At 49.2% G+C, this 15,598-nt stretch overlaps 1 protein-coding gene across 4 annotated transcripts in view; it reads right to left on the bottom strand.

Moving 5' to 3' along the window:
* The window catches only part of LOC144138522 (uncharacterized), a 176,400-nt gene that overhangs the window by 20,230 nt on the left and 140,572 nt on the right, over window positions 1-15,598 (bottom strand). For 3 of the 4 annotated variants that reach the window (XM_077670851.1, XM_077670852.1, XM_077670853.1), the window contains 2 exons: window positions 6,999-7,147; window positions 2,693-2,933 (listed from right to left, as the gene is read on the bottom strand). In XM_077670851.1, coding sequence (XP_077526977.1) covers window positions 2,693-2,933; window positions 6,999-7,147 — 390 coding nt within the window. Of the gene's footprint in view, window positions 1-2,692; window positions 2,934-6,998; window positions 7,148-9,795; window positions 10,074-15,598 lie in introns of those variants that run through there. The other variant, XM_077670854.1, reaches the window with a different exon arrangement.

Raw genomic sequence — 15,598 nt, 5'->3', positions numbered from 1 at the left:
TTGGACATGAGCCAAACTAACAGTGGAGCGGAAAGAACTTCACTTAACATATTTAACATGTAGTAGTGAATTGCTGCGCCTAGAACTCTGCACACCTCCCAATGCCCAGTGTGGAGTAAAACCACTGAAAGAAGATGGGGCAAAAAAGCGGTTTTTACAATTACCGTTGGAGTCACTTTGACAATAACTCGTCTCACTGGTGTATTTTCTATACTGCGCTTTAACGGTGTTATTATGGTGTACCAACTAGCTCGTACCGATCACATTGACAAGTTGAGGGGACCCCGACAAAATTGAAACAGCGGGCTTTCCAAAAGCTCTTTGTGCCTAAATCGCACAGAATCCCACAGAAAATCGGACTGCGGGCTGGGCATCCTGCGCCAGAAAATGGAAACAGCAGTGCTGGAGGAAAGAGGTTGCTACCACACGTCAAATACGAGACACCTTGAGATGTGAAGGTATCGGCAAGGGTGAACAGGAGGCGGCTGGCAACGGCGAGCACGTGAAATGGGTTTCGCAAAGTGCAGTCCACTGAGCTGTTCAAGCGGGGATGGTCGCGGCCGCACAGTTCAATAGAAAGTTCAACAGCAGAGCAACGGAAAGTTCACACACGCTTTAGCATCTCCTGTAGTTTTTTTCGCCTCTAAATTATGGTTTCTCAAAGTGGGCTATGCGGAACCACTAGGTTCCGCAGGCCCCTCTTCGAGGTTCCGCGAGCCACTGATAAATTTTCCCTGGTTCCGCACTTGCAAAGTAACTTAGATGGCGAACCCTAGGTGCGATTGATCTAAGGAACCTCCATTACTCATGCACGAGTGTCAGCAAGCACATCTCAGTGCATAACAGAAAGGCGCCAGCTGCGCAATAAATCCAGCCAGCAGCTTGTAGCCAGCCAGACTCTGAAAATGGGCTGCGTGGTTGAACTATTGCACTTGAATCTAGCCTTATATTGTCACGTAGCCAAGGACGAAGCAGTTGTTTGGAAAAGAAACAAGTTTATTGGAGCGAACTTGTGCTCCCCTAACAACTGAAAAGAATACAGAGGCGGCGAAGCAGTGGTCAACAAAGTGACGTACGTGCGTCGGCGAGCGTCGCAGAATCGAATGCCCCGGCGTCCGCACTGCAGGCTTTTTATCTTTCGGCGAGCGTGGTTCTCGAAACGTCGATTCGCATCGAGAACATAGTAGATCCAAGAAGATTATTCTGGGCTGTTCACGTTAGATCGGAATGCTCTCCCTATCACAACAGATAACACATGCGGCACAGAAAGAAAGAATGGAACATGCGCTTCCCTTGGCGCAGAGATAACACAGACCGGCGCAGCCGGGCGGTAAAAGCAAAACACAAATAAACAAACCCAATCTATGGTTCGCGGCATTACCCCCCCTCTAAGAGTGCATCGACCCGATGCTAACATAAGCGACAGTCCGAACAAATGAAAATAAAAGTTCGTCATCGTCCGTAGAAAGGTTTTAGGCGAACCACGTGGACGACTTCAGGCCGCCTGCGTTGTCGTGATGTGCCGGAGTCACCATCAGGGATCACTTCGTAGGTAAGTTGGCCAACACGTCGTAGAATCTGGTAGGGTCCGAAATAGCGTCGCAGGAGCTTCTCACTGAGTCCGCGTCGTCGAATGGGAGTCCAAACCCACACACGATCCCCTGGCTGGTACTCGGCGTCTCGGCGTCGGAGGTTGTAGCGGCCCGCATCCACCAGCTGCTGGTCCGTTATACGAACTCGAGCGAGCTGGCGGGCCTCCTCCGCACGTTGAAGATATCCGTGGACGTCGGCGTTGAGGTCGTCGTCTTCTACGTGCGGAAGCATGGCGTCAGATGCAGTCTTTGGACACAAGTTCGCTCCAATAAAACAAGTTTATTGGAGCGAACTTGTGCTCCCCTAACAACTGAAAAGAATACAGAGGCGGCGAAGCAGTGGTCAACAAAGTGACGTACGTGCGTCGGCGAGCGTCGCAGAATCGAATGCCCCGGCGTCCGCACTGCAGGCTTTTTATCTTTCGGCGAGCGTGGTTCTCGAAACGTCGATTCGCATCGAGAACATAGTAGATCCAAGAAGATTATTCTGGGCTGTTCACGTTAGATCGGAATGCTCTCCCTATCACAACAGATAACACATGCGGCACAGAAAGAAAGAATGGAACACGCGCTTCCCTTGGCGCAGAGATAACGCAGACCGGCGCAGCCGGGCGGTAAAAGCAAAACACAAATAAACAAACCCAATCTATGGTTCGCGGCAATATTATCCCCATGTGCATTTCTCCTGTTTAAAAATAGGTTCCGCTTGCGTACGCGCTCGCGTATAGTCGATATTCACATGCAATAACTTCGCACGTGAATGTAGCGTGACGGAATGACAAATGGCGAGGGGGCTCCTTAGCACTTAACGGAGCTTAGCAGGGTTCCCTGGGACCAAAATGCTTAAGAACCCCTGCTCTAGATGAACTACTATCACCATAGTGGTTACAATGTGCCTTGGTGTCTGTATTATATGAGTCTATAGATTCATCACATCGTACGTTTCATCCCTCTTGGTCAGTGCTGCTGATTATGATTGGTGTGACGACAGGTCATGGTGTATCTACCTCCCTACCTACCCATGCAAAACCTTTTTTCTTGACGAAGCGCAGATCAAACCCCAGAGATGTCGCCTCAGTCAACCCCCTCCAGGTGCTCACCTCAAAGCCGATGAAATCGGTGCCGGCGTCCCCGCTGAGGCAAACCGAAGGCAGGAGCTGCTCGACGATGCTGGGTCTCTTCTCCAGAGGCGGTGGCACTGGCTGCTCGCCTGCCGAGATAGCGGCAGGGTCGGACGCCTCGTCCCCTTGGTCCTTGGGCCTGAGGCTGAGCCTGAGGTGGTCGGCGAGCTCCTGCAGCTCCTCGCACTTCTTCTCGAGCGTGTCGACACTCGTGCTCAGGCTGTGTCGCGAAAATGAGGCAAGAGCAGAGGGAAAGGAACGTGAAAATCTCCAACTCAAGGTTTAATGCGCCTAACCTACACCTGGACTATGAGGCACACTGTAATGGAGGGCTCCGGATTAACATTGACTACCTGGGGATCTCTAATGTGTGCTGCGTGAGGACACAGGTTTGATTCCCGGCTGCAACGGCCGCTTTTTTGATGGAGGCAAAAAGCGAAAACGCCCGTGTGTACGAGTTTTCGGCGCACGTTAAAGATCCCCAGGTGGTCGAAATTAATCCGGAGCCCTCATCCACTACAGCGCGCCTCATCGCCCACGTTGCGCCGGCGCGTTAAACCCTACAATCAATCAATCAATGCAACATGTGCTGAAATCTGGACAGGCTGATGTTTGCGCTTCAACTCGCACTTTGGGCTCAGCAGCAAGTCTTAGTCACTGAGCCATTGCGATACAAGGGGTACGGATGTGATGTTACACAATCTCTGAAGATGAAGATCACCTGTTGTGACAGAAAGAGGGCAGACTAGACATTGTGAATTACAGGAAAGTTTTGTCGTTTTTGTCGTCGGAGCAAACAGATACTCACCAAAATAAAGAACAATCAGATAATAAGAATGACAATTCATGTGTACAAATACGGCTGAGCCGGCTTTCGTTCCGTATGTGAACAAGGAATCTATACAGGCCCAAAAACACATCATTTTTACGCAATTGTTGTTTATTGTGGCGAGTGTATGTTTGTTCCGACCATGTTATTTCTTCGGTCAAATTTTGGAATAGGGAAGTTTTAGGCTACAATTAACTTTCCTGTGATAAATTATTCTGTCGAAACGAAAGTTCTCTAAAATCCCTAGTGAAATGTTTTTATTAGTAACATTACATCAAGAAAAGTCTGACTTAAAAAATTTTGTTTTTCAAGTAAAGCTCTACGCCACTTGGAAAAAGAAATTAGGCCTTCTAAGACAGCCTGTGCAGTTGTTTTGATGTTTTTAAACATTCTGTTTTCGACTGTTTGTGTTTTGCATGTTGCTCTGCTTTTCACTTTTTGTGTTCTAGGTTCAAGGTGATAAATATTCAGCTGACAGTCAGCGCCCATGTAGTTGTTTCTCACTTTGTAGTGTTTCTTATAGCTGGTTCCATGCGTGGAAAAATATGCAGAGCTTTATTAACTCCTGCTATCATGGGCAAGCGGGTATCAGAGATTTGAAGTTTGCAAAGAACAGCTGCGATTTAAATGTTGGTTTCTGTGGAAGGTAACTATATGTTTCTTTATAATTTATAGGTTCATAAAAATTTGACAGATTTACCATTATTCCCTAATTCAAACAATTTTTACAACGATAAATACTTTGCTGCTATGTACGTTTTCGGTGGTCGTTGTAGTGTTTACAACACCTCCCTTCGCCATCACTCTGTTAAGAATCTGTACATGGTCGCTGTAACAATACACGAATTTAAGCGAAGGAAAGATGAATTAACCTGCCGCCTCCCTGCTCTTCAAGCATTGTGCGTATAACAGTTGGAACCCCTTTGTTGACGGTGGAGGGAATGTTTGCTTGCGACAGTGTGTAGAAAAAAATTGGTCGCATATCTGATCACTTCGCTGGAAATGTCATTGAAAGACTATATGTAGTCTTCTACCAACCATGATATTTAAAAGACGCTTTTCTCTTACCCGCCCGCCCACCTCTCACGATCTTCCCCTCCAGTCTCGCTCCCCCCATGATAAACGTGGAGAAGAGGTTTGCTCAAGACAATTCAATTTTTCCGCGTTCCACTGCTCGCGCGCCATGCACAGGAACCTTTAGTTACTGTTGGACTTCGTGGAATGGTGCCATGATGTCTTTGGTCGGGTACAAGCTGTTACTGTATTTTTGGGTCAAAACATTGTTTTAAAGCGTATTTTTTTATATTTGCTATCGTTAAAATTGAGCAGTCGTGTATTTGAAATTAAAAGAACACTGCTAGTACCAGCTTCAAATATGCCTAACGTTTTCTGGTTGCTGAACATTTTGACATGTATGCAGTGTGTTAGTGGTTCAGTGGTTTGGAAAAGTTTTGCCTACGTAAATTTCCCGGTCACGAATTCATTTTAACTTCTGGACGGACGGACCGACGGCGGACGGATCAAAATCTTCGCGTTCAAGTAGCCGTAGAAAGACTACCGTCTTTAAAATTTGCCTTTGCGGTTAAAATTACCGACTCGCTAGCCCACAACTTTTCGTACAGTGGGCTTTCCCGCACTGCTCTTGTGTTGTGCGAAAGAACCAACCAACCTAACTGCTCTCGCCACGCGGAGAAGCCAGCTAGACGACACCATTCGTGTGGTGAAACAAACTTCTTGCACTGCCACGGAAGTTTAACAGAAGGAAAAAAGAGGGGGATGAAGGGGGGTAGGGGAGAGGGCGTTCTCTGATAGATAGTTCTACGGGAACAAGTTACTCCGGGCACGTGCAAAAACAAGTAAGTACGGTTGATATGGCAACAGACACTTCAAGGTGACCGTCGTAAATGTCGTCGACAGCTTCTTCCGCAGATATGTCACGCAGCAGTTTCAGATAAAAGGTGGGGCCGTGGCGCGTACATTAAAACATCTCCACTAACGTGAAACCTGGGGAGGGGCGAAGCATGCAGCGTATAACTGTATTCTTGGCGCATTGGCGCTTTTGCCAACGGAGATGAAACCGTTGGGGGGTAGTGCTATACAGCTTTGCTGTAAAAGTCGCGTGTCTTTAAAGCACCAAGTGTTCTAGCGCGAGGCGTAAACGAGTGACTTGGTGTTCTTTAGTACGCGTTACGAAGTGTTCTAGCACAAGGCGCAGTGTGTCCCGGTGTTTTTAACCCGAACGTGTTTTATTCCCGGATACAGGAAGATTTCGCCGACGTCATATCCGTCACGGAAGTGACGCCTGTACAACGAAGCAAGCGGCCTGTAAAGGGTGCACCACTGCGCACAGGGTCTTCTTGCGGGGAAGCAACCTTTAGTACTAAATGGGAGACCAATAGCAATCATCATCATCATCATCAGTACGTTATACTTAGGGTTGCTCGTTTTCGGGTTTTATATTTTAACACGAACGTGTTTTATGCCGCGATACCCCAAGATTTCACTGACGTCATATCCGTCACGGAAATGACGCCAGTACAACTTTGCCGAAGCTACTCGCCAGCAGGACGGCGCTCGCCATGCAAGCGCACCCACAAGACAGCCGCCGACCCCCAAATCATGCTCAGCTGCAGATTTCGCTGCACATTTCACTTTCGTGTTTTACCGATTCTTATGACAGGAATCAACCATAATTTTTTAGTACGCGTCACGAAGTGCTCCTGCGCGAGGCGTAAACGAGTGTCCCGGTGTTTTAAATGCAGAGCATTTCAATAACTCACGATGTCACCCGCGTTGACGTCCGTAGTCGTAGTCCGCACCCCTCCCCCTACACTATATAAAAAAATACTATCCGGCGCCTGGTTTCGATCCCTCGACCCTGCGGGCGGAACGCAATGTACATGGTGCTCTACCCACTGCGCCACAAAGCCGACACAGAATGGGGGGCTACGAACGCGCCTTATATCCTTGACTCATTCAAACTACGTCAAGAAGCTGCTGATACAACGCATTCACTACCACCAACTCCCCAAACACTAAACGTTAACGCAATACACCCACCCCCTATGCGACGCATTTACTCGAGTCCCCCTCGCGGGGAGATGGGCCCAATTTTTTTAGTACGTGTTACGTTCTAGCGCGAGGTGTAAGAGAGCGTACCGGTGTCTTAGTACCGTGATTACATGAGACGACGATTACGACGACGACAGGAGACGCCAATAGCCCCAGCCCCAAGGGGCTTTGCCCCTAAAAAGAATCGCTTTACTACCAAACGCCGCGCTTGCGCTGTACGCTGTCGCAGCGCAAGCAATTCAAAGCGTACGCCTTCACGGGCCCTCGATCAGATAAGCGGATTTGAGAACCGCGCGTATACGAGCCATATGTCGTATCATAGCCTCCTTTATAAAGGAGGATGCATGATACGACATATGGCTCGTGACTCACCCCGTGACTCACCTGCGAATGCGCTTTTTGTCGGATCTGGACTCCTGCTGGAGCCGCTGGTTGCTCTTCTCCAGCTCGGCCACATTCTGCTCGAGCTGCTCGTAGATCTTGAGTCGAGACTCGTTCACCTCCCGTAGGCTGGCCGCTTGCCGGCTCAGGTGCTGCGAATGACAAGGCAAAACACCCGCGTGAGCTAGAGCTCGTAACGTGCATATACGTCATCATACCTCAAAGAGAAGTAATGTTTCAAACAAAACAAGTGCGAGCAAGTTAATTACTACTGCACAGCTTCGGCAATTTGGAAACTCTGTGAACTGGAAGTCTTGGATGATGAAATTTGGAGGTTCCGTAAACTCGGTTCCTTCCCCGTGCTCAAAAAACGGGTCTGAACGGAAGAGGGGTTCCATTAACGTAGGCGGCGCGGCTTTTTACGGAACCCGTTCCGCTGGGGCCCGCTTTTGCAGCACGGAAAGAGCGGAAAACAGGTTTAACTCCCAATACCATTAACCTTTCGCGATTACTCGAGGATTTTCTGCGGCCGAACAAAATTTGAAGTAATACGTTTAAAGGTGCCCGCAACGTACGCTTTCGATAAACGCTGTCACTATTTCCTTCGTGCCTGGAAGCACTGCAAAAACTAGTTATCGCGAGCAAGGAGCGGCACTGCGTGATTTGTTTGTCGCAGCAGATAGGCGCCTTGCAGTCTGCTTTGCTTTTGTTGCTGTTTTATTTAAAAGGCAACCGAAGGCTTTTGTTGCTGCAACTGAAAGACGGCCAATAGCGACAACTTCGATCGAATGACGTCATTCGAAAGCCTAAACAACGCCAAAACACGCGAAGACAGAAAATTGTTTTGAGAAATTTTACAAGCTATCCGAAGGGGATAATGCAATGAGTTTTGGCTAAAGCTCTTTGTGATCCCCTAATTCTAAAAGAACGGATGCGCGTTTTGAATACGCTCTGAAAGCATTCCACAAGAGGTGAAAGAAATGTTGCAGGGCCCCTTTATCAAGATACACTCTTGCGCCAGCCCGCAGTGCTGCACGGTGCATCCTTAGAGCGCATTCGGAATTTGTGAGCAGTATAGGACAGGCAACCTTCCGGAAGCGACGCCATTTGAAAATGGTACGAAAAGTCAGGGCGCATGTTATAAAAAGAAAGAGATTTCGAAAGGATCAAAGTGAGTTCAGAACGGAAACAATACCGCAAGGTTGACTGAATGCCATTTCAGTAGCCTACCGTTTTTAATTCGTCGCCAGCAATGTTCACTAACAAAATCGAGCATGGAAAATCAGGCAGGTTCAAGTAGTGCTCCAGCGGTTTCAATATTTCACCCATTCAACAATACAAGCATATTATAGATTTTAGCTATACCAGAGACGTCTAATTTATAACACGGAAAAGCTTCAAGAACATAAGGTATTTGTACCTGCGGCCTGCGAGCAAGACGAGCAGAAAATAAAACCACCTACAAAACGTAAGATATGAAACCGAAATAAACGCTTTCCCTTTCGAGTTTCGAATACAGCAAGTATGATGTCATTGTTCTCGAACTTGCTTGCACTATACTATATGAGACCGTCTGCATTGTTCCGGATTTTTTTTCAAAACAATTTCCAGAGTTTGCCAACCAAAGTGCTCGACAGCTGGATTATCAAAACCGCTTTAGAGGAAATGCTGCTCCGTTGCATTTCTTGCATTTAGAAAGCAGCTTTTGACTTTCCCTCAAAACTCCTCGTCAATTTCACTAAGAAAGTACACGTAGAAGCGCGGCCATGAAAACGAAAGAACAAACGTAAGAACAGCGTATGTTATGTAATCTTTCGTTCCAGGGCCGAAAAAAAATTTGATCTACTTTAAAACACTCGCATGCGTGGCTGAAGGTTCGTAAAGGGGTCACTTTTTTTGGGGGGTTGGGGGGGGGGGGGTCACCGCAGTATTGTGATCACTCAGAACCCCAATCCTGGTGAAAACTGATCACCATGTCCGTGCAATTCATAATAAACCAGCGCGTTCTTTGAACATGGTAGTCGTTCCTTCTCAAGATGACCTCCTGCCCCTCCTTCTATGGGCGTGTCCAGCAAGCACTTTGCTGAGTGATTAGCTAACGCTCCTAACCTTTATTAGGTAACAAGTATATATCACACCAGCTAAAAGAGGCGTAACATCATGCCGGAGGACAATGACATTGCCAACGGAAGATGAAACATGGAACTACTACTGTCTAGCAGACCGACGCAAAAATGGGTATTGTGGAAAAAAAAAAATAAAAAAAAGTGGGTAGCGCCATCTTGATGACCCGGCAAAAAGAAAAAAAAAAACAAGGTTACTCAGTGCACCTAAAGTCTTCGAACCGAACGTGAGCGTTCTTTCGTGTAAAGCAATATATTTGCCAACCATAAAAAAAAAAAGAAAACAGAATCCCGCTGAAATTAGTTTAGGTCCTAACAGCAACAGATGTTACCAGTAAATGCAACTAGAACCAGCTGGTATATTCATCCTTTCTGGGAGCTCGAATACACACAACGCACAATTCAAACCTCTGTAATCATCCAGCCGTACCACCTGCGTATACACAAAGGCCTGTTATAACTGCGACATTCAGCTCGGCACGAATCTCTTGAGTTGCATACAACCACCTGTGCCACCCGCGTATCAAAAGCCCGAACCAAGTGCGCGCACAGATATGACAGCTCCCCACACTCGCACAGGTGGCCAGTTAGCCCTTCCGGGTACCGCTACATACATCTGGGACACACAATACCCCTCCGCCGCCACCACCCACCCACCAGGGCCACCCCCAACCCACCCAGACACAGATGGAGCAGAAGGAGGCACAGCTGCTGAGCGCCGGATCACCCCTGAGCAAGGCTTCGAGGCAGCGCCGAAGCAGCGAGTCCGACGATGGACACATCGTTGAACCCAGCAGCTCCGGACACCGGCCGACACAGACCACAAACAACCGGGCGCGGTTCCTTTTCCTCTACGACTCCGCTAGAACAGTCGTGATCCGCTCCGGGCGGGGGGCCGACGTGGACTAGCGGCGGCGGTCACCTGTACAGGCACCGCCGCTGTCGGCGAGCCAAAACCTCGCGGCTGTCGTCTCCGTTTTCTCTTTCTGCATGAGCGAACACACAGGCCCAGTGTGCTGCGAACGTGACTCACAGCGCCGCTTTCTTTTTGTCTCGAGAAAGAAAAAAAAAAGTGAGCGGCTGCTGCGCGGCGCCGCCGTATGTATACTTGCAGAAAAGCTTCTGGAGCGCCGCGCGCGAAACACATGCGTCTTTCGAGATATATCCTCGGCAGCGCGAGGTTCGCGATTGCTTGCGAGCGCACAAAGAAGGTTATGCAAGAGAGAAGGAAGAAGAAACAAATCTGAAAACGGTCCCGCGAACGGTTAGCGCGCGTGATAACGGCAGCTGTGTGTCTCTTAGGCTACGGGTCGTGACGAAAAGGAGCGACAATTACTCTACTTTCCTCCGTCTCAACCCCCCCCCCCTCCTCCCCCTCACTGGATTCGGGTAGGAGGGTGCATCTCGTTCTCCAGGAAACGTACGAGGGCGCGGAGTTTAAATGGTTGATTGTAGGGTTTACCGCAACGCAGGCGATGAGGCGCGCCGTAGTGGAGGGCTCCGGATTAATTAAGACCACCTGGGGATCTTTAACGTGCGCCGAAACCTCGTACACACGGGCGTTTTTGCTTTTCGCCTCCATCAGAAAAGCGGCCGCCGCGGCCGGGAATCGAACCCGCGTCCTCGTGCTCAGCAGCACAACGCCTTAGCCACTAAGCCACCGCTGCGGGTGAGTTTAAGTGGTCATGATTCAGTGATACGCGACACCAAAGTCGACAAGTTACATAAGCTTTCAGGAGACCAACAATTGGTAACCGCCCACTAAATGCAAACGCATATATAATTTCGAGCAGGACTGATATTTGTACTGCAAGCGGGCATGTCACGGGAGAAAGTAAGAACAATGACCAAGTTAAACGGAAATTCCACGATCAGTCACAATTTACACACGTTAGAAATGGGTATGAACCCACGAAAAATGTCCAAGCTGCTCCGAAATGCGATGATGCGTCACAATTTACGCTTTTTAAAATGAGTATGCACCCAGGAATACGCTATGAAAAGCAACGGATATATGCCCGCGGAGCATGGTGACGGCCGGCATCACAGTTAGAGCGCAAAAGGGAAAACGAATTTGGGACACCATCAAGAAAAACGGTGCGAAACTGCTTAGCCAGCACCGGTGTACAGCATCGGCTTTATAATAGGACAGGATGCCTTGAGATAAGATTTATGGGACTACCAGAGCTATTTCCTCCAGCACGCGTGGCTGTGCGTTCCAACCGTAGATTAGGTGTGGGCGCTTGTCGCCCGGGCGACGTGCTCCCGCGTGGGGTTGGCCGGCCGCCCCACCTTTGTCATTGGAATTCAGCGCTAGATAAGCCATGCATAGCAGACGACGTCGACGCTCCATGTTGTTGTTGTTGATGATGATGATGATGATTCATATTGGTTTCCCCTTTGAAGCGGGGTGATGACATGTCATCTTACCAAAAAGGACTAATATAATCATGTTTTACACTCTTGGTTTAATACTAGCGCTGCTTAGGGGAGGCACTAAAGCTTATTAGGCCCGAAATACTTTCTTTTCCCTGTTACAGGTGGTAACTGTCTTAGGCAATATTCCCCTCTCTGCTTTTCGTCCACCAGCATTCTAATCTTCTCTTCGTCCCCTCGACAGCCTTGAAGTTAACTTCCTCTGTGATACCCTTAAATCCTAGGGCTTCTGGAAGCCCAATATTCCCTTCATGTAGATTTGGATGGATACCCTCACATTCTAACACTATGTGCCGCATAGTTTCTGTTTCTTTTCCGCAGACCACACATACCCCATCATTTTGTGAATACTTTCCCACAAAACTCTTAGTTCGCAGGCAACCTGCTCTAGCCTCAAAAAGCAAAGCACTGCCCTCAAAAAGCACTGCCTCAAAGCACTGCCTCAAAAAGCAAAGCCGAAGAGACCCCCTGCCTGATGCGTGTTTGCTGTTAGAAGCCTATGTTCAGACTGTTGTCGCAACTGTAGTAATATCTGTAATATCTTTAAATAATGACGTCATTTGACGTCTCAGCCAACCGAACTGCGTGAAACGCCGTTCTATAACGTCCATAGCGCACGATATGGCAGTCGATACGGGACACAAAATATGCCCACATTGGGCTTGGGAACGGACCGCAACAGGAGCCTGTTCTGAAGCGTATGAAGCATATATGTGAGTAAGGCCGCTTTCCACGACGCAGAGGGCTGCTGCTGCTATGCTAGGTCTCGACACGATATGCACGAAAAAAAAAAAATAAACAAACGACAACAAAGAAATCGTTTCTACTCTTGTCTGCGGCCAATGCGCCGAAACGGAAGGCAGTCTTTACAGAAGTGCATGAAAAATATGGCGCAATGCGAATTATAGTTGTAAGATTCTGCGGTTATAGCCACAGCACCCAGCCATAGCAGCCAGCTAAAATCCCCCCCACCCCCCACCCCTACCCTTTAAAACCCTACCCTTTTAGCGCTCTGTGTGTCGTCTTTTCTGTTCCTCGTCTTGTGCTGCGCCTCGATACATCGCTGTGTACCAACTCGCCCAAACCAGTACTCTGCTTAACACCCACATTCAATCATTATTCGCTTTTTTGCACTTCCTTTTCTTTTCATCCAACGCAGCACTGCGAAAAAAAAAAAATCAGAAAGCATTTTTTTTTTTTTTGCATTTCAGGTAGTGACACCATCGTCTCAGAAAAAGTTCCGCCGAAATCTCCATGCTCCAGCGGAAGTCCTTCCCGCTATTTCAGTCCGCATCTACGGCTATTTATTTAGTACACAACGAAGCCCGGGAATTTCGGGAATTCAAAACGATCCGCCGCCAAGCGGCAACGAGACAGCCCTTTCACGCACGCTTCGTATACGAACGGTGGTCACAGAATTGGCACACACATTCCGTCCCACACCTGGCTCCCAGCTGTTCCTCATTTCGTAAGCAGGTACAGACTCGAGGAGCGAGCAACCGGCACCGCGAAGCACTCCGTACCATTGACCCCATAGCTGGCCTTCTCAGCCTAACGGAGCTTTCGACGGGGAGCTCGCACGTGAGACACCGCCGCCTCCCAAGGAAGGCCCGAGAGGGTGAAGATTAAAGGAGGGCGCCATAGATTAATGGGTCCGGGTTCGCATCCCTCCGTACGCGCTGACCACGCAACCACCGCGCACGTTTCCCACCCGCCGTTATTCAGCGACCACGCTCATTCAAAGACCCGCGTACACCACGACCGGGCCGCTTCAAGCAGAGAGGTGAAAGTGCGATGCACCTCGACTCGTGCGCTGCAGCCCTCTCTCTCCGCGCGTTCGTTAAACTCGCTCACTTCATTTCTTTCCTTTCGTCACTCTTGTATATATTTTCAGGCCTCGCGTGCACGGATGGTTGTAGAAAGCGTCTCCCTTTCATCTCCTCTCCTCTTCCATTCAGGGATGAAAAGACGCGGAACATCCGGATGATCCTCGTGATGGTCTTTCCGTGCGCCCATCGTTGGAATCCGCCGGGCGCTCCGTAGAAGGCCCTGGGGGAGGACCACCTTGAGAAAAGGGGTGCTCCCCCCGGGCACAAACGAAGATCCCGCGAGGAAACCGTAACGATGCGTAGGACGGACGGACCGGCGACGTCTCCCCGGTCGGTCTTTCACTAGCCCTCCTCGAGGGGCCAACGACAACGCACAAAGACGCCTCGTGGAGCGGGCAAAGTAACGGCTGCTTCGTCGTACAGAGGTCGGCGGGTGGCGGTCCCTTTGAAAAGGTTTGAGAAGGGCGCGCTCGCGTAATAACCGTCTCACCACCACCACTGCCAAACCACGGTCCCTCCTCATGGCGAGGAAATGTACACGTATGTGATTCGTGCCCTGGCAGACTGAAACCCGGTTCGTGCCGTTCCTTCCGGAGGCCGGGCCGTGCCTTGACGCTTTCGCTATGTACTTTGCCGCGCTGTTTGTCCGCTCGGTCGAGGGGCGGGTCTATACGTTGGTCTATAGACTGCACGGCGTTCGGGCATACAAACCGCACGGCCCCTCAGGTGATGTCGGTGACCTACGGGGCGAATGGTTCGTGAGGGATGGTGGGTGTACGTGTTATCACACCCTCTGGGGAGAACAAGAGGACGACGAGCAGAGCAACGTGAGAAGTGGAGCAGTCGTCGAAAATCAGCGCAGTGCAACGGGGGAACGACCAGATGCAACGAATCGTTCGGTACAGTTTCGGAATTTCGAGAGTTTTCGAACTGGTGATTCGGCATCCTCACAGAAATTCTCAACAGCCTCGTTGGTGCACAGGCTGACGATACTTTTAACTTCCTTTAACTTGTACAGCCTGCCAACGTTTAGAAAATCTCCGGAGCGTCGACCGGCGGGTAGGTCAGCGCCCTACAGCGGTGGAAAGCGGCGAAACGAGCGAGAGCGGGCGCGTGCGCAGAACGATCAGGCCGGTGCTGCGAGCGTCGTCTGCTAGGCTGCTCCGCCAAGCACCATTCCACCGATTCTCTACGTTGCCGGACTGTGAAAGCATTTACGCGTGCGTAAGTTTATGCGTAGAATCGGTGGTTCGCGTGCCTCCCCTTTCTTTTTTTCCCACTATTTGTTGTCACGTACACACGCACGTGCGCACATACACACAGACAAACGAGATTTGTCTATTTTTTTATTGCCGTAATGCGTGCGCGTACATGCGTTACGAAAATAAAGAAGGGTAACGAACAAGGTGCACGCGAAATCGTTGTCAGCGTCCGGTGATCAACAGAGCCGGTTGCTTACCAGCGGAGGAGTGTGTATCGTGCTTGCGGGAACAGCCTAGCAGACGACCCTTGCCCCGGCGTGACGGTTCTGCGCATGCGCAAACTCTCGCTCTAAGTGCGCCGCTTTCTGCCGCACTTAGTAACTGCTGCTTGTCTGATACTAACATTCACTGATAGTAACAAAATTGTATGAATAATTGAACATAACTACAGCACTTTTTTTTTTCATTTCACCTCACGATTAAAAAACGTTTGCAAATTCACCTGCTGACTTGTATAGGCTCACATTAAAATACATAATTTTAAAATAATCGCTCAAATATTTGATTTTTGCGACAAGCACACTGACTATATCAGAGGAATTTCCGCTGCTGGCTATAAAAGCAAGACCAGCAGATGTATTTCTAAGGTAACTAGTAAGTGATACTCGCTCTCCTCGTGCATCCCATTGGCTTTCCTGCTCAATTTATTTATTCTGTAAGTGTGACATGGGCGTGTTGAATGTGTCTCTATGTCGAACTGCGAACTCAGCCGATCCACGTTGTCACACAGGTTTTTTACTAGGTTATGCATAGCCAATAAATAAAAGCACTAAGTATCCAGTGGATGCTATAACAAGTACAGTGAAAGCTCGTTCATTCGAACTCGGTTAATTCGAACTCACGCCCTTGTCCCGGCACAGCCATGTACATTTCAATGGGGGGAAAACTCCCGATAATTCGAATTACGATCCCCTGGTTTCCATCGCTCCTCGCAAAAGTCGGCCCGGAGTGAT

The sequence above is a fragment of the Haemaphysalis longicornis genome, unplaced genomic scaffold (genome assembly GCF_048455015.1).
Source record: "Haemaphysalis longicornis isolate Haplotype H1 unplaced genomic scaffold, Haemaphysalis longicornis Haplotype H1 scaffold_5, whole genome shotgun sequence".
NCBI lineage: Eukaryota > Metazoa > Arthropoda > Arachnida > Ixodida > Ixodidae > Haemaphysalis > Haemaphysalis longicornis.
This window is presented reverse-complemented; position numbering and strand designations above follow the sequence as displayed.